The sequence below is a fragment of the Microcaecilia unicolor genome, chromosome 3 (genome assembly GCF_901765095.1).
Source record: "Microcaecilia unicolor chromosome 3, aMicUni1.1, whole genome shotgun sequence".
NCBI lineage: Eukaryota > Metazoa > Chordata > Amphibia > Gymnophiona > Siphonopidae > Microcaecilia > Microcaecilia unicolor.
In genome coordinates, this window is record NC_044033.1 from 175614570 (window position 1) to 175641924 (window position 27355).

Sequence of the window (27355 nt, forward strand, 5' to 3'; positions counted from 1 at the left end):
TAGGGTTAAATGGTCAATATTCTCAATGGAGAAGGGTAGATAGTAGGGTTCTGCAGGGGTATGTGCTGGGTCCATTGCTTTTTAACATATTTATAAACTATCTAGAGATGGGAGTAACTAGTGAGGTAATTAAATTCCCTGATGACACAAAGTTATTCAAAGTTGTTAAATCACAAGAGAATTGTGAAAATTACAAGAGGACTTTACGAGACTGGGAATCCAAAAAGCAGATGATGATTAATATGAGCAAGTGAAAAGTGACGCATGTGGGAAAGAGGAACCCGAACTATAGCTACGTGATGCAAGGTTCCACATTAGGAGTCACTGACTAGGAAAGGGATCTAGGTGTCATTGTTGATGATAGGTTGAAACTCTCTGCTCAGTGTGCGGCAGCTAAGAAAGCAAATAGAATGTTAGGTATTATTAGGAAAGGAATGGAAAACAAATGAGGATGTTGTAATGTATCACACCATGGTGCAACCGCACCTCGAATACTGTGTGCAATTTCTGGTCACCACATCTTAAAAAAGTGGAATTAGAAAAGGTTCAGAGAAGGGAGACTGAAAATGATAAAGGGGATGGGACCAGATGCATAGGAAGGGGGGGGGGGCGGTGGGGCGGTCCGCCCCAAGTGCACGCCGCTGGGGGTGTGTGGGCTCCGCTGGTTCCCTGCTCCCTCTGGAAGTAACCTGTTCCGGGGCAGAGAGAGCAGGGAACCAGCGGAGCCGACGCAGCCCCCAGCGACGTGCAGTCGGGGAGGATCGGCCCTCCCGCCCGCCCGCTTTCCCATGCTAGTAAGAATGCGCTCCGGGGGGGTGGGTGCGCAGCGGCGACCCGCCCCGGGTGTCAGCCACCCTCGCTACAGCACTGGATGGGACGACTTCCCTATGAGGAAAGGCTAAAACGGCTAGGGCTCTTCAGCTTGGAGAAGAAACTGTTGAGGGGAGATAAGATAGAGGTCTATAAAATAAGTGGAGTGAAACAGGTAGACGTGACTCGATTGTTTACTCATTCCAAAAATACTAGGACTGGGGGGCATGCAATGAAGCTACAAAGTAGTAAACTTAAAACAAATCGGAGAAAATATTTTTTCACTCAACATGTAATTAAACTCTGGAATTCTTTGCCAGATAATGTGGTAAAAGCAGTTCGCTTAGCATGGTTTAAAAAAGGTTTGGATAATTTCCTAAAAGTCCATAAGCCATTATTAATATGGACTTGGGGAAAAACCCACTGCTTATTTTTAGGATAAGCAGCATAAAACGTATTATATTGTTTTGGGATCTTGCCTGGAACTTGTAACCTGGATTGGCCACTGTTGGAAACAGGATGCTGGGCTTGACGGAACTTTGATCTGTCCCAGTATGACAAAGCTTATGTCATACTAGTCCAGGGTGCAGATGAAAGTGACAGAACAGTGCCTCCAGTTTCACCCTCCTCCTGCTACCCAGAGCTGGAGTGTTGTGTTTTGTACCACATGGTAAGTGTCATCATCTGTTGCTTGGGGCTGGTTTCACATTGACGGTATCTTCTCCTGAGCATCCAGAGATCGAGGAGATTGCAAAGGCAGGGAATGTGAAACAGAACACACAGTGCCTTCATCACTGAAGCTTCTGCTCCAACCTAGCCCCTAGTCTTCCTTGGTGACTCTGCAGGAAGTGGTGAATTTTGAAGCCCTTACTGTGGTACTGCAGGAGATGGAGGCCTTACATTTTGAAGATCACCAAATGGAGGTAATCATTAGAAAGCTTATTTGCTGAAAGCTACCCACAACGTTTCACGCCTCATGCTTAAGAATGCCATCAAAATAATATTTTAACTGACATTCTTCTTTCTCCAGAGCTGAGGGATCTCATTGAATTCCTCTGACTTGGCATCTTCCTGCTGTTCCTCTCAATTGCCTGCTGAAATCAGAATCGGCCCCTATTAACAAAAGGCTATCTGGTGCCTTCCCATTTCTAATTTTCTCCCCTTCCTGCCTAGCTGCATCATTGCACCAGGACTTCTCAATCAGGTATGTACAGAGAACTAACAAGGAGAAAAACTGTATTTCTGGGAGGAAGCACACAGGTCAGCCAGAGTTGGTTTTGCTTTCCACCACAGTAGTCCCCAGAAAGCTTTGCATCATACCTTCAGCTCCACGGCATTAATGAGCTTGCCACATTTGTCACACTGGTCCCCTCGGGCTTCCTCATAGCTACAGAACGGACAGATCCCCTCCACAAAGCGGTCAGCCAGGAATCTCTGGCATCTCTCACACCTCAGCTGTTCTACCGTGTCCGTCAGCAGGAAACCCCGGTCCAGCAAGCGGCGAAATATGTCCTGAGCAATTCTGTAGATGTGCAGCAGGGACGGGGGATGGGGGTGGGGAGAAGAGACAGAACAAAAATACAAAAATTTACTGAGACAAAGGACATTAGCAACACCTTCAAAAAGTTGTAATACACCCTTGGCAGACCACCCTAGTTCTTAGCAAGAATGAAAATGGCTTATCTACCTTCATACAGAACATCGTGTTAACCAGAAAGAAGCCCCTAGCCAGAGTGCTCTCAGGGCTGACAAAAGCCAGTAAGTGGCCCCCAACTTTTTCTCCCTAGGAATGATCTTTTCCCCTTCCCTCCCTACAGCAGGAGGAAAGCAATATTTTTAGCTGTGCCTCCTTCCTTCAACATGAGTTTGAACTGCATGGGACCACCAGCACACTAAGCTTGGACTTCAGAGTGAAGAAGGCAGAGGAGGTGTTATATATAAGGGAAAAAAGTAGGGGATTGTTGAGAGAAGCCCCACAAAAGCATGGCCTTTTCATGCTAATTCCACCTTCCTTACGGATGGCCCTGCCAATTTGATCCTATTCCATAAGTCATCCCCTGACAGATGTTAGGCAAAGCACCAATGACAACTGGTGGGACAGCAGCCTAAAAGATCTCTTGGGACTTGGGGGGCTCCTCTGAATCCCTAGGGCACTCCCTACTTGCCTGGTTCAACAAGTTGCCTACCACAACAAGGCCTTAAAGCAGTACAAAGTCAGGGGAAAACCCATTCTCAGATAGACTCTAAGGTAGCAGCTGCCTCCATTATCAGCAGCCTGTCTGCAGCCTATGATCACAACCTCGAGGCTGAAGCCGTGAGTGTTCCCTGCTCCAACACTCCAGCATGGCAGGAGCTGCACTGCCCAAAGTCGCTCTGGCAACTAATTTTGGCCTGCTCAAATGCACCTCCATATGCCCAACCATAATAATTGCTGAGGCACTACCACGGAGAGTCTGCTCCAAGATGCACCACTCCCAGAACTGCTTTAAAACCCATGGCTACACTCTCTCTACAGCCTGTGCTGTAGACTGGGCCAAAGCTGTGCTGCCCCAAAGCTCAACTTTCCACTAATCCTGGCATGACAGTCTCTTGGGAAAGAGGAAGAACAGAGCCTAGGGAGCTCCTACCCTTGCTCCTCCTTATCCCAGCAGCTGGCCAAGTCCTCCCCTAAGCAGTCTCTTCTTCTTTTCATTTTTTTTTTGAGGGGGTGGGCAATAGAATAATAAAAGAAATTAGACAATCGAGGGGGAAGGGTGTTGGGATGGCACAAGTAGGCCTATTAATACATATGGTTGTGAAATTACGTATCCTGAATTGTATTTTAGATAGGCTGTATTTTATAGTTATTTTTCTGCCTCTGTAGCTGTTTATATTTTGTTAATAAAAAAATATTACTTAAAAAAAATATAAAGCTGCCACTAATCTGCCAGGTATTGAGAGGGGACTTGGATTCTTCCAGGTATATTCCAAGTATGTCACTACCTCTGGCAGGACACTGGATAGCCCTCCAAATGGAACACTCAACTGGAGGACCAGTTCTCCAACTGAATCCAGGAACTACCTCACAAGACCAATTGTATGCACAGAATGTTCATCACATAAGCTGGAGACAGAATACTGAAGAGCAAGTAGATGCACAGTGCCTTTTATACAGAAGGGCGTACATGTCTATCTGCTTGTTGAGGGGCATAACCTGTATGTTCTGGGCTGGTCTGGTGAATGAAAAGGAATGTATTTTTATAAATGTAGGTGCACATATTACACATATGAATACATATTTACATTATGCAGATACCCATACATCATTGTATCTTCCCTTCACAACAAAATTTTTCAGCACTAAGGTGGACAGACACTGAAAGCTGCTACCATGAGCTAGCTCCAATGTGCTGAAGTTAAACACTGTGTGTAAAGAATGGGAAATGAGGTAAATAAAGCTCCAGTTTCTGCTACAGAAGTACCTAGGCCCTCATTCAAGAACGGAGACATACGTGGTTTGGTGTGTGGTTGTCGTACGGCCAAAGTAGTCGAAGGAGATCTGGAACCACTTGTATATGTTGGTGTGGATGACATTATACTTGTCACAGATTTCCTGGGGAGTGAGATTCTCCTCCATGGCCTTGGTCTCCGTGGCTGTGCCGTACTCATCAGTGCCACACACAAACAGCGTATTCCAGTCTCGCAGGCGGCAGTATCTGGCCAAGAGGTGGAAAAAGAGACGGGATGCCACAGCAAACATGGAGGAAAGAAGACAAAAAAAGAAAAACTTTAAAGAGCTTTAAACTTCTTTTTGTTACACACTGAAAAATGCAGCATGGAGAATGAAGGTTCTGGAAACCAGTGGTACTTTCCATAATGGAGCAAATTAATTTCAGGAACATGTATGTGTAAGATGTTGTCATGTGACAAGCAGCTAGCCTTAGAAACATGTGTTTACAAAACAGCATTGTAATGTGACCAAGATACGCAGTTAAGCTCAGTAACACACGTGCACAACGCCACACTATAATATGAATGGGGTACCTGGCAAAGACGTCAGCGCTGAGGACGGAGCCAATGATATTCCCCAAATGCGGCACATTGTTCACATAGGGTAGGGCGCTGGTGATCAGGATGTTCTTCTCATTGTCCAATGGTAAACTGGAGAGGGGGAAGACAACAGGGACCAAAGAAAAATAAATATCCACAATAATACTGACACACAATACTGTAAGCCTTCTCTAAGTAGTTTACTAGCAAAGCTTTGAGTAGAGGAGACTTAAATTAGATGCTCAGTGACAGAAAGCAAGAGGTGGTGCCAGTAGTGGGACTGGAACTGGAAGCTGACGACATTTAGTGGGTAATTCTATAACTGGACACCCCAATGCTTGATAGGCAGCACGTATTCTTACAACAGCATCTGAGCGCCCAGATTCTGTTATAAAGTACTATAATAAAGTTGCATTGGCCCGCCCATTTGCACCAGACCAACGGCAGGTGTAAATGAGCACACTTAAATGCGGCATGCAAAGCGCATAACAGTATTCTGTAAACTGTACACATAAACAGTGGCCTTGCCCATGCTCCTCCCATGCTCTGCCTATGTGCACCCTTATAGAATACAGTGTAATGAATTTACGCGCATGACATTGTTCTATGCATTTTGCGTGCGTAACTGCACACAACAACAGAAGGTGAAATTTCTACCTGTTAATTTCCTTTCCTTGAGTCCTACTAGACCAGTCCACTCCAGTGGGTTATACTCCACAACCAGCCCAAACGGAGGAAGAGAAAAATAGACAGACTATGATACCACCAGAATAACAGCAGGTGCAGCCTGGAGCTGGCCAGTATTTGGCAAATATTGAAAGCAAGTTAACTGGCCGGAAACGGCTGCTGACTGGTTAACTCGAGTCTCTGTGGATAACCAGTCATTTTCTGCAGCATTCAGAAGGTTATTGCTGCTGAAATGCCCAGTTAGTGCCAAAAAGCCGGTGATGTTGGCAGCGTTCCGGGGGCGTAACTGGTTAAGTCCTGATTTCGGAAACTTAACCGGTCAGGCACTATCCAGCAATGAAAAACCCGGATATTCAACACTGGTTGCCAAAAACAGCCCAGCACTGAATATCTGGATTGAATGCCGGCGGTGGGCAAAGTGCTGCCCGCCGCTCGTTGAATATCAGGGGGAATATATCTAACAAGACCCATAAATATAAACCCAGCAGGAACCTCTAAAATCTTTGCTCAAGCACAGAATCAAAACAACCATCAAACTGATCATGGCTACTGTGCCCCCGAGCAATAAGTGTGCATTCCCAATGCCTGGTCTTCAAGGCAGGAAGGTAGACTGGTCTACCAGGACTCACAGAAAGGAAATTAACAGATAAGAATAAAATTTCACCTTCCTTATCATCCAGCTGGACCAGCCCACCAATGGGACGTACCAGAACTCATATCTGGGCATGAGGAAGATAAAATTCCCTGTACAACTGTCCTGACAAAGGCACTGTTGCCTCTAGCCCATAGATCCAATTTATAATGCTTCACAAAAAGATGGCGAGGAACACACTGCTGCTTAACAAACAGTCTCTGAAGAAAACAGCTCTAGCCTTCACCTAGGAAGAGACCTGGGACTCATCAAGGCGGCTCAGAAACCAATCATAATGACTCTGTTTGCCAAAATACAAGTGGCCTTAATAACCACTGTGACTCACCATGCGATTGAGGCTTTAGAAGCTGTTTCCCTTCTGTGCAGCCATCGAAACATGATGAAAAGATGGTCAGACCTAAACTCGACAGTGACCGCCAGATACTTTATCAAACTCTACGGACATCCAATTTGCATAGCATCTGATCTACCTCTTCCCCAAATTCACACGGAAATGCAAGCAGCAAAAGCACTTGGTTCAGGTGAAAGGACAACACAAGCTTTGGTAGAAGAGAGGGTACTGTACGCAAGGATACAGAAACCACAGAAAAAGGCCAAACAGGAGCCTCTGCAGAAAAGAACCTCTAATTCTGAAATCCCGATTGCCTTCTGTTTGTTGATATATATATCATAATAGCAGTAGTATAGATGTGGCAGCAATCGCTAGTTTACTAAATTAGACAGGTTTGTAATGACTACACAGAGCTGTGAACTACTATTTAAGAGAAGCTAAGTAGTCGCATTTTTTTCACTATTTATGTTTGATGAACTTTATAATGGATTGGTTTTTGTTTTATTGCTAGAAGGGACATATTGTTTAAATAAAATATTTGAATTTAGTAGACTAGAGAGGCAAATGATTGATGGCATCTGGAGGAGCTTGGATCTGGAATAGCATATGCAATAAGAGGTCAGAGAGCCCACGTTTATGACCATCTGATGCGCCTTGGTCTCATATGTATTAGTGATTGTTGCCATTTCTGTACTGCTTCTATTATGATAAATTTGATACTATTTCCTGGGGAGTGGATTTTTGGTCCTCTTTTTCCTATTCGACATAAGTAACTGCAGTCCTGCTGTTAGAGAATATCCGGACCGCCTTCCCTCAAATGAAAGGGAGGAAGCCCTGTAATGTCAAGTGAAAATCACCCTGGCCTCCAACCAGCTGATGGACCAGGAGACCCCCCCCCCCCCACCTCCTCTGTGGCCAAGTGCCCTGCAATGTACTAGTCTCATAACGAGCTCTCCAGCCCCTAAGGCTGGAATCAGTGGTGACCACCTTCCACTCCAGGACAGCCAAAGGGACCCTTTTCAAAAAGAGATGAGAAGAATCATTCCACCAGCTCATTTCCTGCTTGAAAGAAGCCAAGAGCAGCAGGTGCACCTCAAAATCCTGAAACTTGGAACTCCAATGGGACAACAGTGCCCCTCTGCAGGGAGTGCATATGGGCCTGCACCTGGGACTACCTCCAGGAAGGCTACCTTCAACCTCAGAAGCTGAAGGTAATACCACACTCTAGGAGTGGCTTGGGCACAAAACTCCCTCTTCCGTGAATGGAGCTTGACAAAACAACTCTGGGGTTAAGCAGACCTGCTCAAGGTTGATAAGGAAGTGCACCCTTAGGTATTCTAACTCCTGCTTAGGGTCTGTGTGTCTCTTTGAATAGTTAACCACATAACCCAGGCTCTACAAGAGTCCATCCACTTGGGCTATCACTGCCTGAGAGCTCATCTCCTGGACTGAACCAAACAGATATCCAGATAAAGATACAACTGCAACTCTTCCTTGTGCAGTAAGGTGGCAACCACCACCATAACCCTCAAAAAGACCCGCAGCACTGTGGCAAGCTGGAATAGGAAGGCCCAGAACTTAGTGTCTGCCAATATACCGAACCTCAAGAACTGCCTGTGGTCTGGATGAACCAGAACTTAAAAATAGGCCTCTGCCAGTTCCAGGGAGGAAAGTAACTCTCCGAAGCAATTGCCAAGCAGAGGGTCTCCATGTGAAAACAAAAGACCTGTAAGGTAGTTGTGACAAAACAGTGGGTTTTTAAGCCTTTAAAACGGTATTATTTCTTGAAGTGTGTTTCTCCCAGCAGGTGGTGCATGTTTAAAGCTATTACAGAGAAATGACTATTCTCTTTAGTTAAAAAAAAAAAAAAAAGACCACAGAAAGTGGAAAGGGAGGGAAAGGGAAATGGGATTTCATATACCGCTTTTCTGAGGTTTTTGCAACTACAGTCAAAGCGGTTTAAATATATTCAGGTACTTATTTTGTACCAGGGGCAATGGAGGGTTAAGTGACTTGCCCAGAGTCACAAGGAGCTGCAGTGGGAATTGAACTCAGTTCCCTAGGCTACTCCTAGTACACAAAGATCCCACAGAAAAGACAAAGTCAAAAAAACAAGGAGTGGGAACTGGATCAGGCCTCCAAAGTAAAGTTATAGGTGTTTACTTAAGCTGACTCGACACAGTCTTTAAAAAGACCGTTGATGAAAGAGAAAATGTGAATAGCATATAAAATGCCGCTGTAGTGCTAAAAAAGACCAGCTTATGTTCATTTTACCAGATGCATTGCCAAGGACAAATGTGATTGTCAAGTATACACATCAAGACTCCTGAAGTAGGCACATGTGTGTCGAAAAATGGTACCATGTCAAGTCAGCTTAAACACTTATAACTTCACTCTGGAGTCCAGAGTCTGTTTTTGAAAAGCCTGATCCAGTTCCCACTCCCTCTAACACAGATAAGAGGTAACCTGCAGCAATGTGGCCAGCTACTTTTAAAACTTGTTGTTCTGGGCTCTGATTGGCCAGGAGCTCAAATTCATCTAGAATGTACTGGCTTTTGCCCCCGTCTTAGCCAGAGAGAAGAGAGAAAGATCTCTTTGCCAAGGCCCTGTGAACAGTTATATTTGGAAACCTGTGAGCAGCTATATGTCCTGAACTCCCCAGGTACTATTTAATTTTTCATGACAAACATTTTTAGTTTATTGCCTCTGCTTGTCTGGACTAAGAATCATGGTGGTTTGTGTGTTGGGCCTAGTGCTTTCTAGGAACAGTGGGACCACTGGGAATGTGGCTCCAGTAACCTAAGAATCACTGGGGATAATTTGAGAGCTGGAGACTTGCCCAGAGGCAGTTGGGACACAGTTGGTGGGAGGAGGGTGCTAGCGTAGAGCACAAGCAGCAAGTGCAGGTGGACTGGAGCTGTTCTGAGGATAGACCCTCTAAGTGGCTGCAGGGATAGTCCCAGGCGGGTGGCTAGGCGTTTTGTGACAGTAATGTCGACACCCTTTGTTTCCAGGATGGGACGAAAGGAGGCCCTCTTCTTGGAGAGCCAAGTAGATAGTGGCCCTTCTCTCCTCCAGAGGCACATCCTCCACTGCACCCAGCTGAAAGACGTACCAGGTGTCCTCCATTGCCCTTTGTTTGCGGGAGAACCACAAGGGGATACCATAAAGACATCGGAAACGGGAATGAGAACTCTAAGGAATAACCTTCATGAACAACATCCAAGATCCACTGGTCCCAAGTAATGGCCCAATCCCAGGCAAAAAGACTGAGCCGACCTCCTACGTGAACCCTGGGAGAACCCCTTGAATCTCACTGGGGATCTTTCTGGATGGCGGCACCAGGGGCAGAGGATCTACCACCATCCCTGGGCCAATACACCCCTTGAAAGGGTTAGACCTTCTGCCCATTCACAGCAGTGCTCCCCTGCATGGCCTTCTTGGATTGGAAACATTTCCAATCAGGGCAGTGACTCCAGCGTCCTGAGGTTTGAAGGTTCCCCACGGCTTGTCTTTAAGGAGCCGCTGAGGACAAGCTTCACACAGGTCCTTAACCAGCATTTTGAGCAAAGTAACTTTAAAGGGTAGTCTGCAAAAACAGTCCTTGGAAGCCACTCCACTGGCCAGAGACAGTCTAAGCTGTCAGACAGCCCCCATCACTGAAGTGACAGAGTTGGAACACATACAAACCATATCATACAGTAAGTCTGCCAAAAATGCAACCAAAGATTTCAGCCTAGGAGGGCGACAAGGGTGGAAGCTACTGCAACCATTAGAGCAAGGCTTGGGCCACATAACCTCCCCCTCCCCCCCAAAAAATAGCTGCCTGAAACTCCAGGGCAGCAGAGGTGGTGAGAAAATGCTGCCACATGATCCCTTGGCTCAATGCCTGGGGTTTCCTGCCCCCTTCAGGAGATAAGAGCCCTGCAAAAGCCTCCAAAATCACCACAGTGAGCAGGCATGGATTCCAAGTCCCCCCCCCCCCATCTCAGGGGCCCCCACAGGGCTGATCATAGGCGGTCGGTGACTCAGCTATTTGGGGAGGCTAAAGTGGGTGGGACAAGAGTGAGGTTACGGGGCAGAGTGCAAGTTAAAATCTTTGGAGTGGGGGACAAAACCTATGTCAGCAGTAAAAGAACAGTGAGACTCAAACACAGTAAGGAAAGAGTCCTTCACTTTGTGGATATGGTGCTGTGTATCAGCTGTCTCCCCAGTTCCTCTGTTTACTGATGATAATAAGCACACTGAATACATTCCAGGAATTGTGTGTCCAAAAAAAAAAAAAAAAAATCAAAATAACGCACCAAAATAATACAACATATTAAACAGAATATTTGCAGTATTTTGGAAATAAATGCAAGTACTTATCACTTTGCTCTCTATCTTTGATGTTTTTTTTGTTTGTTTTAACAAACTTTAAGCTGCTGCTGCAAACCTAGTCTGGGCTGGCAGGGGCCCACAAAACCTGTGAAAGACAGTCAAGGGACCCAGTCCACTGGCAAAGGTCCTGAGCCCAGGGTTGGGAAGACCTCCAAGTTCAGCTAGGCAGTAGCCTGTAGACTGAGCCTGGTAGAAAAAAAAAAACGTCGGCCGCTAGGACTCAATCAATGAGATCCTCACCGTAGCCTGGGCCTATGGGAGTCAGACCAAAAAACAACAAAAACAGCTGCACCAGTCCAACGGATGGACTCCAATCTACATCATCTACTGGAGGTAGAGGAACACCAACTACCTCCATGCTGCACTTCTGTTATACTGGTGATGACACTGGAATCTGGGTTTTTCTCTACCTACATCTGCTGGTTTGGGGATATAACCCACAGGTGTGGACTGGTTTAGCTAGATAAGTAATTGCCTTTTTAGAGCTCAGACTAGGAGGAAACAATCCCTTCAGCCAACAAGAGATCAAACCAAAAGGGGCAAAACAAACGCAAAACTTCTGCAGGAGACCATGTCCCTCTTTTATGGTTTAATACTCACATAGGATGCTGTCGCTGGTGAAGTTTGGGGCAAGCAGCAGCTCCTCTCGTCCAAGTTTCTACAGCTGCCATAATTTCTTCTTCCGAAATAATCCGCTCAGCCAATTCCCCTTCCTAAAAACAAATTGTTTAGAACATTTTCTCATTCTGGCTTTTAAACTCAGAATTAGCAACTGAAATTTCTGAAAACTTCTTCTCGCTCAGTTACTCCCACCATAAGTCTAATCACGCTGCTCATCAAGCTTAAAAACTATCTTGCTAAATCTCACTGTAAACTGCTCTACTGTTTTTGAACTAAAAGCAGTATACCAAATCGTTAATGTAATATAATTATGAATATAGGGTAGACAGCTGAAGTGTGACCACAGGCACAGATAGCAGTATTATTCTTTTCTTTGACTGGATTTAGCTCACACTTTTAGTAGTAACTCAAAGTGAGTTATATTCAGGTACACTAGGTACTTCCCTCTCTAGAGGGCTTACAATCTCAAATGTGTACCTGAGGCAATGGAGAGATCAGCGACTTGCCCAAGACCACAAAGAAAAGCAGTGGGATCTGAACTGGGAACGGACAGGGAGCCAATGAAGTGACTTGAGGAGAAAGCTAATATGAGCATAGCGACACTGGTAATATAAGACGTGCAGCAGAGTTTTGAACAGATTGAAGGGGAGAGAGATGGCTTAGTGGAAGACCTGTGAGAAGCAAGTTGCAGTAGCCTAAGCAAGAGGTGATAAGAGTATGGCTAAGGGTTTTGGTAGTGTGCTCAGAAAGGAAGGGATTAATTTTGGTGATGTTCTACAGAAAGAAATGACACGTTTTAACAGTCTGTTGGGATATGTGCAGAGAGAGAGAGAGAGAGAGAGAGAGAGAGAGAGAGAGTCAAAAATGGCCCCAAGGTTATGAGCTGAGGAGACAGGACTTGCAGGACTTTCAGGTTTGTCCAGGTGACCCCCACAATTAGAATTTCAAAATATCCTCAATGACTAAGCAGGAGTTAATTTTGTATACATTCCTCCCCAATGTATGCAAAGAATTCTCTCAAGCATATTCATTGCAGATATCCTAGATACCTGGCTAGTGGTGGGGTCACCAGGACAAGCTTGGAAAGGACTGCACAAGGTCATATCTTCATCTGCTTCTTAAAGTTTGCCTGGTACTGACCTTGCTTCCCTTCATATTTTACCTAATGAAGATTTGACCGGTGAGATCCTCTGACTTAGGAGTAACAAGGCTGTCATGAAGTCCAAGGCTCAGCCCTTAAAATAACTGCTAATTTCACCAAGGGGGATCCAAACCCCGCTGCCCTCTGGCTGTGCTTGGATGATTACATTCCCACTATGCTCAAAACCCAGAGTCCAGCACAAACAGCTGAAAAAGTGACCTCTCATGGCGGCACCCCGAGTTAGATTCAAGGAGGTTTTATAAACTGAGACGGCATGAACCTATTTGGCCCATTCTGGGGGGGATGAAGTCAGTGGGTGGAGCTTGCCACCATATTGAACGATCCCCAAACATTCACAGACGCTATTGAAAACAAATAGCAAAACTTGTAAGGTTTATAATTGTTTTAGTAAACCTCCTTGGTTTTGCATTCTTTGTTAGGAGCGGATCGGGGGTGAAGTTTATATTTAAAATGTTTTTTTGTCAGTGCTCCAGAGCTTGCTTTGTTATTTGCAATGCTGTACTGTGGATTTCAGTGCTGCAGTACATGCCTTTAATTTTGCTTATGACAAACTACATAAAAACAATATCAGGTGCTTATGACTTCCTATGTGTGAATTTTTTTTGTTTAAATTTGACAGCTTTTTTTAATTTGAAAACTTCCCATATGTAGATATATATCATGGGATAAAATTAAAAATCATTAAAACTGCACAAACAATAGCCAGTAGAAACAGCAGTAAAAAACCTATTTGTATTTTGTGCTCATTTTCCTTATACTGTTCTATAGAGTACAGTAATATATGGCCAAATTTCAGTGAGGATATCCTATTTCTTGATGGGCTCATCTTAACTGTTGTAATCTGCCTTGGGAAGCCTGGTGTTACTACTCTAACCGACGAAAGGTAATTCCGTTCTAACACCAAAGGTTAAATTATTATTATTTTTTTTACCTTGGGGGGGGGGGGGGGGGGGAGCCACTGTCCCGCAGTGGGTGCGGACGCTCCGGAGTGACAGACTTGTTTTTGGAGCTGCGAGTCCCCATAACTCGACCTGAGGCTCAGGCAGAGCCGAGGCCTTTCTTACAGCTGCCCCCTACAAAAATTGAGCCTCCCACAGCTCCAAAAACAAGTCTGCTGCTCTGGAACACCTGCTCACATGGCCTCTAACCGCAGACACCAATAGGAGTTTCCTCACCCCCCCCCCCCCCCCAGAGGTAAAAATTATTTAACCTCGGGTTACAGTTCTGACTGTTCCTCTGTGTACATCCGTACGCTGATCATTTGTTTATTTAGGGTACACCAATATGGCGGATGCACAGGAAAGACAGCTTCAACTTTTTGACATCATACCGTCTCCTGTAAAAACCTCCTTCATTAGACTAGCACAGCAGCACCAATCCCAGACTGAGAAAGGAATGGTCTGCCACATATGGCACTAACTTCAGGGCTATCCAGGGAACCAGGGGCGTAGCCAGACTTCGGTGGTAGGGGGGTCCAGAGCCCGAGGTGAGGGGGCACATTTTATCCCCCCCCCCCGGCGCCACTGACCCCCCCCGCCATTGCCGACCTGCCGCCACTTTTCACGAACTCCCCCCCCCCCGCCGCGAGCCCTCCCCCACAGTCGCCTACCTTCGGTTTTGCTGGCGGGGGACCCCAATCTCCGCCAGCCGACTCTTCATCCTGAATCCAAAAAAAAAATCTTCGTTCTGTTGCATGCTGACATCCTGCACGTTGTACGTGCAGGACGTCAGCATGCAACAGAACGAAGAATTTTTTTGACTGCAGGACGAAGGGGACGTCGGCTGGCGGGGATTGGGGTCCCCCGCCAGCAAAAACGAAGGTAGGCGGCGGCGGGGGAGGGGGTCCAGGACAAAATCTACGGGGGCCCAGGCCCCCTCAGGCCCCACGTAGCTACGCCACTGCAGGGAACCCCGTGCTGCACAGGACAAAGGGGGCAGTTACTAGCTTGATTGCTGTACCTCAGGCTCATTAGATGCTGGTTTCTCCAAGGCGATGACTGGAAGAGGCTGTTTCTGCAGGTGCGATTTGAACACCTGACACCCCTTGCCTTTCAGCATGAATTCCACGGCTTTCACACATGGCTCTGAGAAATTCATCTGCTGGAACCACCTCTGTAAAGATTTTAACTCCTCTGCAAATATAACATGTACATAAATATATTAACAAAACCACTGATTTGTGTTTTAAAAATACTCTCTACCCTCTGTTAAAAGCAGTACTTCAGTAGCACTGATCCTACACGTTTAGAGACACGATGGGTGTGTGCACCACAGGCTGGCCTTTTGCTGACAGATATTACACACATGCCAAGTGTCAGCATACAAAATTCAGAAGGATAGTAAATAGGCAGCGCATGACTATTTCGTGTCAGATGGACGTACCACGAGCTGTACTGTGTGTTTATAAGTTGCAGAAGTATTATCCTACAAGATCCTTGCGATCGCAAGTCAAGAATTGTTGACTGTTCCCTCGGTCCACAGTATTCGACTGCAGGCTGTTCGTGTGCGGAATTTTCTGTTGTTGGACCTTAGTTGTGGAATGCTTTGCCTCTTTCTGTACAGCAATTGACTTCTTCGGTGGTATTTAAGAAACAGATAAATGTTTTGCTGTTTCAGAGAGCATTCTCTGAAGTATAGTTTGGAGGGGGGGGGGGGGGGGGGGGTCATCTCTCAGATCAAGCTTAAGGCTTTATTTATGTTCCAGCGCATTGATGGTGTTTTATGTGCTTTGATTATGTTTGTTTTATTGTACTCCGCCCAGATTTTTGGATAGGCAGATTATAAATTTTGTAAAATAAATAAAATTAAAATACTAGTCACACTGTGCTTGCACCACAATTCTGGCAATAAACACAGGTCTGGAAATTTCTCATTTATGAGATCTATAGATACCGCCATAGTCACTTTTGTTCACATAGGTAAAGCCATAGAAAACGCAATCAAAATGATGCAGCACTTACCTAGAAAACAAGACGAGTCTGATATCAGAGGATAAAGTGTGCCCCAGAGAACAACATCAGCAACCGACTCCCTGTCCTGTAGAAGGAAAATGCCACAGAGCTGCAGGGTCAAAGAAGGCAGCAACTGAAACCTCGTTTTAACCCGCCCCATCCAAACCCTCTGCTAGAGGAATATCTAGAGACTGTCCAAGGTCACAATGTACCTACGGCAGAGCCAGGAATTAAAAAAAGATAGAGGGAGGTAAAACCTCACTTTCACTTTGTCAGTAGGAGAGGAAGGATCCCAATCTGAAGCTCTTAACTCAGGCTTTCAGGCTAGATGTACTAAGCATTTTTCCTCAGAGATACAAAATGGGGAAAGTCATTCACTACATCAGGCCCTCAGGGCTTACAATATTAAAAATAGAGCTAAGGGTTATAAGCAAGAACTACCTAGCCAGGTACTTACACCGGTGAGGTAAGGTTTGCCATCCTCAGCCAGGCTGTCATCAATATAGGTTAGCTGTTTCCTTATGGTCCCCAGAACCTCTTCTCCTTTCTTCCCTTGTACCACATGGTGATAAAGGGCAACCACAACCACAGGCTGCAAACCCCAGTAACAGGGGGAAGGGAAGGAAAAAAAAAGGAGGGGTATTAGTTTTGAAGCAGCCAGTCAGACAGCAGATCTCTCACTTATAGCAAGAGGACTCTGCTAATCCCTGTCTTCACAGTATACCAGTACAATTTTCTTTATGACTGCTGTATTTATCTTTCACTCAGTATTAGGCTTTTTTTGTGCATTTATATACAGAGTACCACATGCAAAACACATCTGGAGACCAGGCACTTTATCAGGTCACTCACCTGAAGCTGCGTTACTTCCCATTCCAGCCACTGGTTAGTGGAATCACTGGGCTCCTCCCCAAGGGACAAGAAGAAGAACCTAAGCAAAGGAGAGAGGGGAAACTTGTGACAGAGGAAGCCGACACCTCTCTCTTCCTGTGAAACATCTTCCCAGTGCTCAAGTCTGACATCTTCTCTGTGCAGCTTTAAATAGAACACGGGCCACCTTGTGAAAACCGAGCACATGGATTCACACATGCCTGTATAACTTCTAGCCAGGGCATATTTTAAGCAGGGGTGAAACATTCCAAGCTGCGTTAATTAGATCCAGGACAGGGCCATGGACATAGATACTGAGTACTGCCCAACCTGTCTGAGGCTGAAAGTATGCACATGATTAAAACAATGGACTCTGAAGAGAGAAACAAGGCATGTAGGTTTTGTTATTCAAACCTGTGTATGTTACCGAGTATTTTTTTATTTTATTTTAGTTACATTTGTACGCCGCGCTTTCCCACTCATGGCAGGCTCAATGCGGCTTACATATACAGGTACTTATTTGTACCTGGGGCAATGGAGGGTTAAATGACTTGCCCAGAGTCACAAGGAGCTGTGCCTGAAGTGGGAATCAAACTCAGTCCCTCAGTTCCCCAGGACCAGAGTCCACCACCCTAACCACTAGACCACTCCTCCACTCCATATAAAACTATTGGCCACTTAGAAAGCAAGGTCATTTTTTCATAGGGACTGTATTTTTGCATTTATGGTGCAAACCCCACAGGCAAAGAGCACCCACAGAGGAGGTAATTTCATAAAGCACTGAAGACTCATCTCTTTAACAAGGCATACCACGATGATCCATAATAAGAACTGTAACACATTACCACTAACTTGATATTCTGAAGGTATTCTCTTTTTACCTGATCGTCTAATTTTACTATGTCAACCATATCCTATATTTAATACCAACTGAATGTTTTCTCTTTTTACCTGATAGTTCATTTTTCATTATGTTCCCATGTTCTCTAAGTAATACTAATTGTATCTTTTATTCTGGAATGGCGAAAACCATGACGGAAAATTGTAAGCCACATTGAGCCTGCAAATCGGTGGGAAAATGTGGGATACAAATGCAACAAATAAATAAACAAACAACATGGTGCCTTTGTGAAATGCCCAAAAATAAAACTATGCTTTGCCTGCTTTATAGAAACGTCTAGACTAATATTTAACGGGACCATCATACCTGAAGCAACTACTGGCCACTGATAGCCACGTATGACTTCCACATTATAATCATTTATTAGATGGCTTTTATTCATCATCACAAAAGTGCAATACTTGTCCGACATCATATTAATTCACAATTGGGGTCTTCCTATATAATAAATCTCACCTCCAACAGGATGTGCTTGGGACCGTGCCTGCCGGAAGTGGTCTGCTAGGCAGGCACGCACTGACCTCAGTGACAGACAATTTGGCAAAGCAAAACAATCTGAGTGCTGGCCATTAGGACACAGGGTTGATAGGAGAGTTTTAAAAGACTGAAGGAACAGAAAGTGTTAAATGGAGGGAGGGGGGGGAGTTCTGAACGACTGAAAGACATGAACATTTGGGAAAGGAAAACAATCTCAATGCTGGCCATTAGCACACAGGGTACATAGACAGTTTTAAAAGACTGAAGGAACCAAAAGTGTTCGGGGGGGGGGGGGGGGGGGGGGGTAGTTCTGAATGAATGAAAGAAATGAAAATTTACGAGAGGAACACAATCTGAATGCCGGGCATTTGTACACAGGGTAGATAGGACACTTTTTTTAAAAAATGAAGGACTTGAAAGTATTACATCTTGGGGGAGGGGTGAGGAGGAAAGCGGTGGGGTATCTGGATACTGGGCGTTAGGGCCATGGGGGTACATAGACTTTTGAAAGCCTTAAGGAACCCAAAGTGTGGGAAGGAGGAGGAAAAGGAGGGGAGGGAACGGGGTGAGGGGCATTAGGAACAGGGGAGGGGGCCCTGTCACACACTCTCATTCTCACACACACACTGTCACACAGACAGTCTCACTCTGTCACACACCCGCACATTCACTCTGGCTCTCTCTCTCAAACATACACACTCCCAGGAAAACCTTGCTAGCGCCCGTTTCATTCGTTCCAGAAACGGGCCTTTTTTTACTAGTTTACTAAAGATTAGTGCATGTTACCTTCCAGAGGACCCATTTTATCCCTATGGGCCTGCTGCAGATAACATGAACTAATCTTTAGTAAAAGTCTTTTAATGTGAATGATATTTTAAAACCTAGACAATTTCAATGTGCTCTCTAAAATACACGTGGATTTTCCTTGTTGTTTTGAGATTTTCATTTGATTGACCGTTTCATAAAGGCCACATAGGCTGCTTATGTGACTTTATTAAAAAGGCTCCTAGAATAACCAACAGTAATGAACAAGTAATCCTGTGCAGATGTGCGCACGGCTCCAAAGAGGGTGTGATGTGTGTTTTAATAAGATACACATGAACATTCTAGCTCTGCCCAAACCATGCCCCCCTGGAATGCATAAGCCCAAACCACACAAAAGTAGACACAACCTTGCACTGTGCCTACTCTTTATAGCTTTTTCCGCTTCTGAAATGTGCTTCACGTGCAGAAAACTTATCAAATCACCCTCAGAGTGGCATCTAGGAAGCCAGTTTTTATTTACCCCCTGAAACAGAAAGAGCAGAGCACTTACTGGCAAATGGCATTTGCAGAGAAAAGGAAGTTTCCACTGTCCAGCTGCAGGGCTGGGAGCCTCGGAGTGGTAAGGAAAGGAACAACAGGATCTAAATTCAAAAGAAATAAACGGATTTATATTTACCAGACAAGAGAAGCCTTGGGTCAATGGCTACACTTGGATTTGTGCTTTTCAGATCAGGACAGTGCCAGTCTCTCTTAAAGACCTCATCTTAGAGGGTGTATCATTAGCTGCTGCTGAGCTCCCTACTGTACATTATATATGAATAACTGGGGATTTATTTAACCTTTCCAAATAATGCTGAAAGGCAGCTTACAGCTTTTTTCAAACTCAGGTTTAATAAGTCACATCCCTAAACAACTTAACATCTAAATGAATATGTGAGGTAACAAGAGAAAGCCCTGTAGTCTGACTCCCTGAAAGGCTCTGCGTAACACAAGACTATCTCTATTTCACAAAGCAGGTGAAAGCTTGGCTTTTCAATCAGGCCTTTAATGGAAGAAGTGATTAAAGTATTAGTCTCACTCACACACACAAGGAGTGACACAGGCTGCACATACTGCAGCAGGACATGTTTATCCACTCCTACCCTAGCTGAGATAATATTAAACCATCTCTGACCTCATGTGCAACTTTCTTTAAATTAGTCACCTTATTTTCTACCTCCACTACTCTATTACCTATCTATATGTTCCATCTTTGCTTATACCCTATACTGTCAATTAAAACGTTCTATTGTGTTGACATTGTACGTAGTATACTATGCCATTCTTTGTATTATTTGAATATTTTTATTGCTGTAATTACCTACTGCTCATGTTTGATTTATTCTTACTGTACACCACCTTGAGTGAATTCCTTCAAAAAGGTGGTAAAATCCTAATAAAATTATCGGTGTTAATTTGCACTCATCTAGAGTTATGAACTCATCTGCCTACACAGTATTCTATAATGCTGCACACCAAGTGTCACACACAACCCTAAAAGGGATGTGGCCATGGGAGGGGCATGGGCAGGTTGGGGCGTTCCAAAAATGTACACGCAGTATTCTAGAATTCCTGGGGTTGTGTGCCCAACTTGCACGCCAGGATTTACGCCACATATCAGATTGTAAGCTCTTTGAGCAGGGACTGTCTTTCTTCTATGTTTGTGCAGCGCTGCATACGCCTTGTAGCGCTATAGAAATGCTAAATAGTAGTAGTATATCAGCAGGCATAAGTCCTTGCACTCAACACTGGCAAGCAGATGATCAAAAGCCTTGCGCTGTTCCAAACAGTGCTCTAAAAAATAGCGCTGGAACAGCGCGGGGCTTTACTGGACCTATGATCAGAGAAAATGACATACTAATTTAAGCATGCAATTCTCTCTGATCATAGGGAAGAAGTGCGTGAGGATTGTACCTGCCTCATGCACTTGTTTGACAGGTCTGGGGTGTCAAACACAGGGGCTGGAGGTCCATGGGACCACCAGACCTCAACTACCCCTGCTCCGAGCAAGGCAAAACAGGGGCTTGAGGTCCGGCAGACCTCTGGTCCCATCCCCCCCCAGCATGAGTAAGTCCCTGGTGGTCCACTGGGCCGTTGTCAATCCCCCTCACCCTCCCTTGAGTTGGAGGAGGGAGGTGGGCTCCCTCCTCTTCCTTCAACGCCGCCTGCAAAATGGCAGCACCCAGCCCTGCCCAGTGTATCCTGGGATGCGCTGGGCAGGGCTTCACATCGCCAATCTGACTAGTCATCTATTGCAGTGTTTCCCAAGTCCGGTCCTGAAGTACCCTTGCCAGTCAGGCTTTTAGTATGTCCACAATGAAAATGCATGAAATTGATTTGCATATAATGGAGGCATTGTATGCAAATCAAGCTTACGCATGTGGATATCCTGAAAAACTGATTGGCTTGGACTTGGGAAACACTGATCTACTGCATGCTGCTGCTGCTTAGGACAGAAGATTTTTTTTTTCTTTAAAGTAGCAGGTGGTACTCTGAGGTAGCACCTCTGGGTATTTTAACAAGCCCCTGATGCAGCTCTTGAGAGGGTGAAACACGGCCGTGCCTGACTTCTCGTTATTTATATATTGTCTTACGTGGTGAATAAATGTGGACGTTTTGATTTCTTACTTCTGGGAGAATCTCAGCTAGTCAATTTTGTTCAGGTTATTTACAATGAATATTCATGAGTTAGATTTGTATGTATTGCCTCCATTGCATTCAAATCTAACTTATGAATATTCATTGTAGAAATCCTGAAAACCTGACTGGTTGGGTTTCCCCAAGCACCAGTTTGGGAACCACTGGTGTAATGGATGGGGATCTTAGTTAAGGGTAACTGCTAACCTCCCTCGCCAATAATGGTCATGGTAAATGTTGGGGAGAGGGAGGACGCATATGTCTTGGTTTGACAGTGTGCAAGGACCAATTTACCATGACAGAGTTGTATTTGTATTAGCACTGTTAAAAGTTAATAAAAAGAATTTTTAAAAAATTTGTGGGGCTTTTTTGTGCATGTTTACATAGAAAGTGTGGGCATTCTTGGAGGTGAATTTTGGGCAGAACTGTGATGTGCATGAACATTTTATAAAACAACAACGGTATGTATATAGAATATATGCACAAATTTCTTGGACTGGTTGCATATTTTATAAACTCAAAAGATAGGCACCTGTTTAGACTTCTCATCTAGGCATCACCTTATAAAATTGCCCTCTTGGTGGCCAGACTTGATGTCCATGGTAACCAAAGTTTCAGCGTGCTTGTCTGACATTGCTGTCTGGGTGTCTCAACGCCACCTGAAATTAAACATGACCAAAACCGAGCTTCTCATTTTTCCCCCCAACTCCACCTTCCCACTCCCCCCGTTTTCTATTTCTGTTGATGGCTCTCTCTGTCTCCTCAGCTCGAAACCTTGGGGTCATCTTTGACTCTTCTCTTTCCTTCTCTGCTCATATCCAGCAGATCGCCAAGACCTGTCGTTTCTTTCTTTACAACATCCGTAAAATCCGCCCCTTTCTTTCCGAGCACTCTACCAAAACCCTCGTCCACACCCTTATCACCTCTCGTTTAGACTACAGTAATCTGCTTCTTGCTGGCCTCCCACTTAGTCACCTCTCCCCTCTCCAATCGGTTCAAAACTCTGCTGCCCGTCTCGTCTTCCGCCAGGGTCGCTTTACTCATACTACCCTTCTCCTCAAGTCGCTTCACTGGCTCCCTATCCGTTTTCGCATCCTGTTCAAACTTCTTCTACTAACCTATAAATGTACTCACTCTTCTGCTCCCCAGTATCTCTCCACACTCGTCCTTCCCTACACCCCTTCCTGTGCACTCCGCTCCACGGATAAATCCTTCTTATCTGTTCCCTTCTCCACTACTGCCAACTCCAGACTTCGCGCCTTCTGTCTTGCTGCACCCTACGCCTGGAATAGACTTCCTGAGCCCCTACATCTTGCCCCATCCTTGGCCACCTTTAAACCTAGACTGAAAGCCCACCTCTTTAACATTGCTTTTGACTCGTAACTACTCCCCTCCACCTACCCTCCCTCTCCTCCTTCTTGTACACATTAATTGATTTGATTTGCTTACTTTATTTTTTGTCTATTAGATTGTAAGCTCTTTGAGTAGGAACTGTCTTTCTTCTGTTTGTGCAGCGCTGCGTATGCCTTGTAGCGATATAGAAATGCTTAGTAGTAGTAGAAGACAGGTTTTTTTCCTGTGGCTTCTGACCAAGAATCAGGGGTGGGAATGGGTTGGTGACTGTATAATAGTTGAAAAGTCCAGGTGGCAGTGGGTGAAGACTCGTGGTGTTGTGTTTGTTGGGACCTGGGTCTACAGATTGCCTATATTTGTTGTTTTACCTGTTTTTCAAGCTTTTAATTTTTTTTTTTTTTTTTTTTTTACAAGCACACCATTTTGTCTGTCTTGTTATGTAATCCCAAATGTGCTAGCAAAGGCATTGTGATCTTATCAAGGGAATTTCATGATAATCCTCTCATCATTTAGAATGAGGCTAGCGCGTAGAAGACGGTCCACTTTTGCATATGAGGCACCAACACTAAGGGACTTTACTACCTGTTGGTATTCAGGGCGTCACCACCTTTGCAAAGATTCAAAAGAGACTTGAGATGTGGTTTTACAGCGAGGTCTATCAATAAAAATAATTTTAAAAGGGGGCAGAAACTAGAGATCTAGCTAGTTGAAATATAAAGCAGGAAGCATCTTAACTATCTTTGTGTGTCTCTAAATTGTAAGGGTTATTTGAGATTTTAACATTTTTATTTGATTTTCTGATCCATTTATTTTTTATTGTATTTTTAGTTTTTATTTTTATGCATTTATAGAAACTATAAATAAATGAATAAATAAATTTTATTTTCAGTGGCCAGAATTGAATTCTAGATGGAGGCACACAGCTTGCTGATGAATGGTGTGTGTGTGTGTGTGTGTGTGTGGGGGGGGGGTTCTGATCATTTTTAGTATTCGATCAGCTTTTGTACTTGGTTCTTAAAGTGCTAGGAAGCTGTTCTCATGCAGAAGGTTGTTGACATGATGAATTTTAGAAAAACTTTCAGTGCTGTCCTTCATAAAGAGGTTAAACTGAACATTGTTAGGATGAGCCTCAAAGTGGCTAACAAGGTTAGAAGCTGGATGACAGATAATTATGAGTAAACAATAAAGACGTTTACAGGGTGGAAGGCAGGGGTTAGGTTGGGAGTAGGGAACCCCAGGTGTTGAGTGCTATAAGCTAGTCAGGTTTTCTGAATATCTATGATGGCTATGCAATGTGTTTTCTGTAAGGATCAAGGTTGTCTATTCTTGAGATAGAGGAGGATTGTGTTCTGGAGAGAGGCAGGGCTGGACCTGTCATTAGGGACAGCAAAGAGCAGCTGCAGTCAAAACAACATAAGAACAGCCATACTGGGTCAGACCAATGGTCCATCCAGCCCAGTATCCTGCTTCCAGCAGTGACCAATCCAGGTCACAAGTACCTGGCAGAAACACAGTTAGTAGCACCATTCCACGCTACCAATCCCAGGGCAAGCAGTGGCTTCCCCCATGTCCATCTCAACAACAGGCTATGGACTTTTTCCTCCAGGAACTTGTCCAAACCTTTCTTAAAACCAGATTAACCACCATTACCACTTCCTCTGGCAACGAGTTCCAGAGCTTAACTATTTTTTGAGTGAAAAAAATTTACTCCTATTTGTTTTAAACAGTGCTTTTTTTGTAGAAAAAAAGGTGCCGGTACTCATTATGGGTGGGGTCACCACATATGGCTCCACTCCCATGATAACCACAACCCTTATACCAGCCACGGCGCATATAAACAGACATCACTGAAAATATTATACTAGTATAGGAGAAAAAAATAATGTGATTTTTATTCATTATAAATAATTTCTGTAAGCTGTTACAGCTCCAGTATACCCAGTGCAAAATAAGACAGCAGATGTACATTCTCAAATTGGACATATTCTAAACACTAAAATGAAAATAAAATGATTTTTTCTACCTTTGTTGTCTGGTGACCTTGTTTTCTATCCATATTGGTCCCAGTCTCTGATTCTGCTGCTATCTGTTCTCTTAATTCAGTTTCCAGGGCTTCCTTTCTATTTCTTTACTTTCCTCCTTTCTTCTTCTTCATTTCTTGCCCTACATCCATAAGTAAAAGCTGGGTCCTCCTCCGTGGAATTGACTGGAGGAGGTGTAACATGGATCCAGCTTTTGCCTATTTTCTCTATCCAAGTGCAGTTTTTCTCCCCTTTCCCTCATCTCTATCCATGTGCATCTTCTTCTTTTTTTCTTCCCTCCCCTCCATCCATGTCCAGCATTTCTCCTCCCTCCCCTGTATCCATATAAAGCAATAATTCTCTCTCCCCTCTCTTCCAGCCAAGTCCAGCATTTCTCCTCTCTCCCTGCCAACCCCTCCATCCATCCATGTCCAGCAATTCTCTATCTCCTGCTCTCCTCTCCATCCATTTCCAGCATTTCTCCTCTCTCACATGCCCTCCCCTCCCCATCTTCCCTCCCTTCCACCCATGTCCGGCATGTCTCCATCCTCTTTCCCCTGCCCTCAACTCCCATGTCCAGCAATTCTCCTCTATCCCGTCCTCCCCTGCCATCCATGTCCAGCGATTCTCCACTCTTCCCTGCCCTCCCCCCTTACATCCATATCCAGCAAATCTCTCTTCGCTGACTTCCCCTCCATGTCCAGTATGTCTCCTCTGCCCTCCTCCCCTCTCATCCATGTCCAGCGATTCTCCTCTGCCCCGTCCTCCCCTGCCATCCATGTCCAACGATTCTCCTCTCTCCCCTGCCCTCCCCTCCAAGTCCAGCAATTCTCCTCTCTCCTTTGCCCTCCCTTCCCATCCATGTCCAGCGATTCTCCTCTCTCCTCTGCCCTCCCCTCCATGTCCAGCAATTCTCCTCTCCCCTGCCCTCCCCTCCCATCCATGTCCAGCGATTTTCCTCTCTCCCCTGCCCTCCCCTCCCATCCATGTCCAGCGACTTTCCTCTCTCCCCTGCCCTCCCCGCCCATCCATGTCCAGCGATTCTCCTCTCTCCCCTGCCCTCCTCTCCCATCCATGTCCAGCGATTCTCCTCTCTCCCCTGCCCTCCCCTTCCATCCATGTCCAGCGATTCTCCTCTCTCCCCTGCCCTCCCCTCCATGTCCAGCAATTCTCCTCTGTCTCCTCCTATCCATGTCCAGCAATTCTCTCTTCCCTGCCTTCCTCTCCCATCCATGTCCAGCGATTCTCCTCTATCCTGTCCTCCCTCCCCCAGCCCCCCCAATACCTGCTCATGTGCATCAATAAACAGCATGCCTGAACTGAAGCCTGAAGCATCCACTATGCAACATCTATCTTGTACCCACTTCAATGCTTTTAAAAGATTCCATATACCACACCATTAGCACCCTGGGTTTCTTCAACTTTCCTAAATTATCCAAAAGGCTCCTGTTTCATCAAGAAGGAGAGGGTGAGCAGCTGAGTCTCTCTCCTCAACAGACTCAGGGTAAACGGTCACAGATTTGATATACCACCTTTCTTTGGTACAACCAAATCGTTTATTCACATTATATGCAATTACTTTCTCTGTCCCTCGTGGGCTCATAATTCAAGTTTTTTTTGTACCTGAGGCAATACAGGGTTAAGTGACTCACCTAGGGTCACAAGGAGCTATAGTAGGAATTGAACCCAGTTTCCCCAGTTCTCAGCCCACTGCACAAACCACTAGGCTATTCCTCCACTCCCAGTCCCCCTACAACCACTCCACGCATTGAAGTGCTTCCTCAGCAAAGTTCCCAGTGAAAGTTCCCTCAACATCCTGGGTTAAAGACTAGTTAATGATAATTCAGTTGCCAGGCCTGCTGCTGGACAGTCTCAAATCACACTGCTCCACTCCAGAGCAGGCTCTGTCATTCATCGCAGAAACTGGTCCCAGCTTCAGTGGGCTCCAATGGCGGATTGGGCCTCTAAATGCTATAGAATTTTGCTGTTTCCGCCCAGGTCGCTCTGCCTTCATGATGGAAAAAAAACCCTAAACAGCACTGGATACTGGAGGGAGAAGCGAATTTGCTGTTTGAAGGTATTGCATTGGTTACCTGTGGTGCAAAGTACTGAGTTTAAGCTCCTGTTTTTTGATGTTTCAGGTACACCAGGGTGCTGCTCCATTGGCTTTGGTGCAGTGTTTGCGGGTCTATCGCCCTACAAGGGTGCGGCGGTCTCAACATTTGGATTTATTGGTTGTTCCTTCGTTTTATTAGGTGTGTTTGGAGGAAATTTGCAATCCAGTTTTTGTGGTCACTGGCTCACTTTTGTGGATTCCCTTCCTCTGGCCACACGCCTGTTTTCTTCTGTGACCCAGTTTAAGCAGCAGTTGAAAACCTAGTTTTGTTTTTAGGATTTTTTGGTGCCTTTGGGTATTTGCATGTTTTATGCGTTATGAGTGTTTCATTGTTCCCTGCTTAGATGTTTGGATTTTTTGAACATATTACAAGAAGTCCAACTACCAGAAACCTTGGTATTAATGGCAACACTAGACATTAAATTGTTATACACAATGATCCCTCAAAACGAATTATTGGATGTCATCAGGAATGTACTAGACGAATGACCAAGACCACATGAGGTACCCTCAGAGTTCTTATTGAGACTGACTAAAGTTGCATTATGCAAAA

At 45.0% G+C, this 27355-nt stretch overlaps 1 protein-coding gene across 1 annotated transcript in view; it reads right to left on the minus strand.

Annotated features, from left to right (window-relative positions):
• Positions 1-27355, minus strand: part of MARS1 (methionyl-tRNA synthetase 1) — a 101472-nt gene that overhangs the window by 68188 nt on the left and 5929 nt on the right. Inside the window, exons 2-10 of the mRNA XM_030196620.1 lie at positions 19187-19277; positions 16476-16554; positions 16081-16215; positions 15633-15708; positions 14632-14804; positions 11490-11602; positions 4834-4950; positions 4302-4505; positions 2131-2332 (exon numbers count right to left, since the gene is read on the minus strand). Of these exons, the coding sequence (XP_030052480.1) occupies positions 2131-2332; positions 4302-4505; positions 4834-4950; positions 11490-11602; positions 14632-14804; positions 15633-15708; positions 16081-16215; positions 16476-16554; positions 19187-19277 (1190 nt within the window). The remainder of the gene's footprint in view (positions 1-2130; positions 2333-4301; positions 4506-4833; positions 4951-11489; positions 11603-14631; positions 14805-15632; positions 15709-16080; positions 16216-16475; positions 16555-19186; positions 19278-27355) is intronic.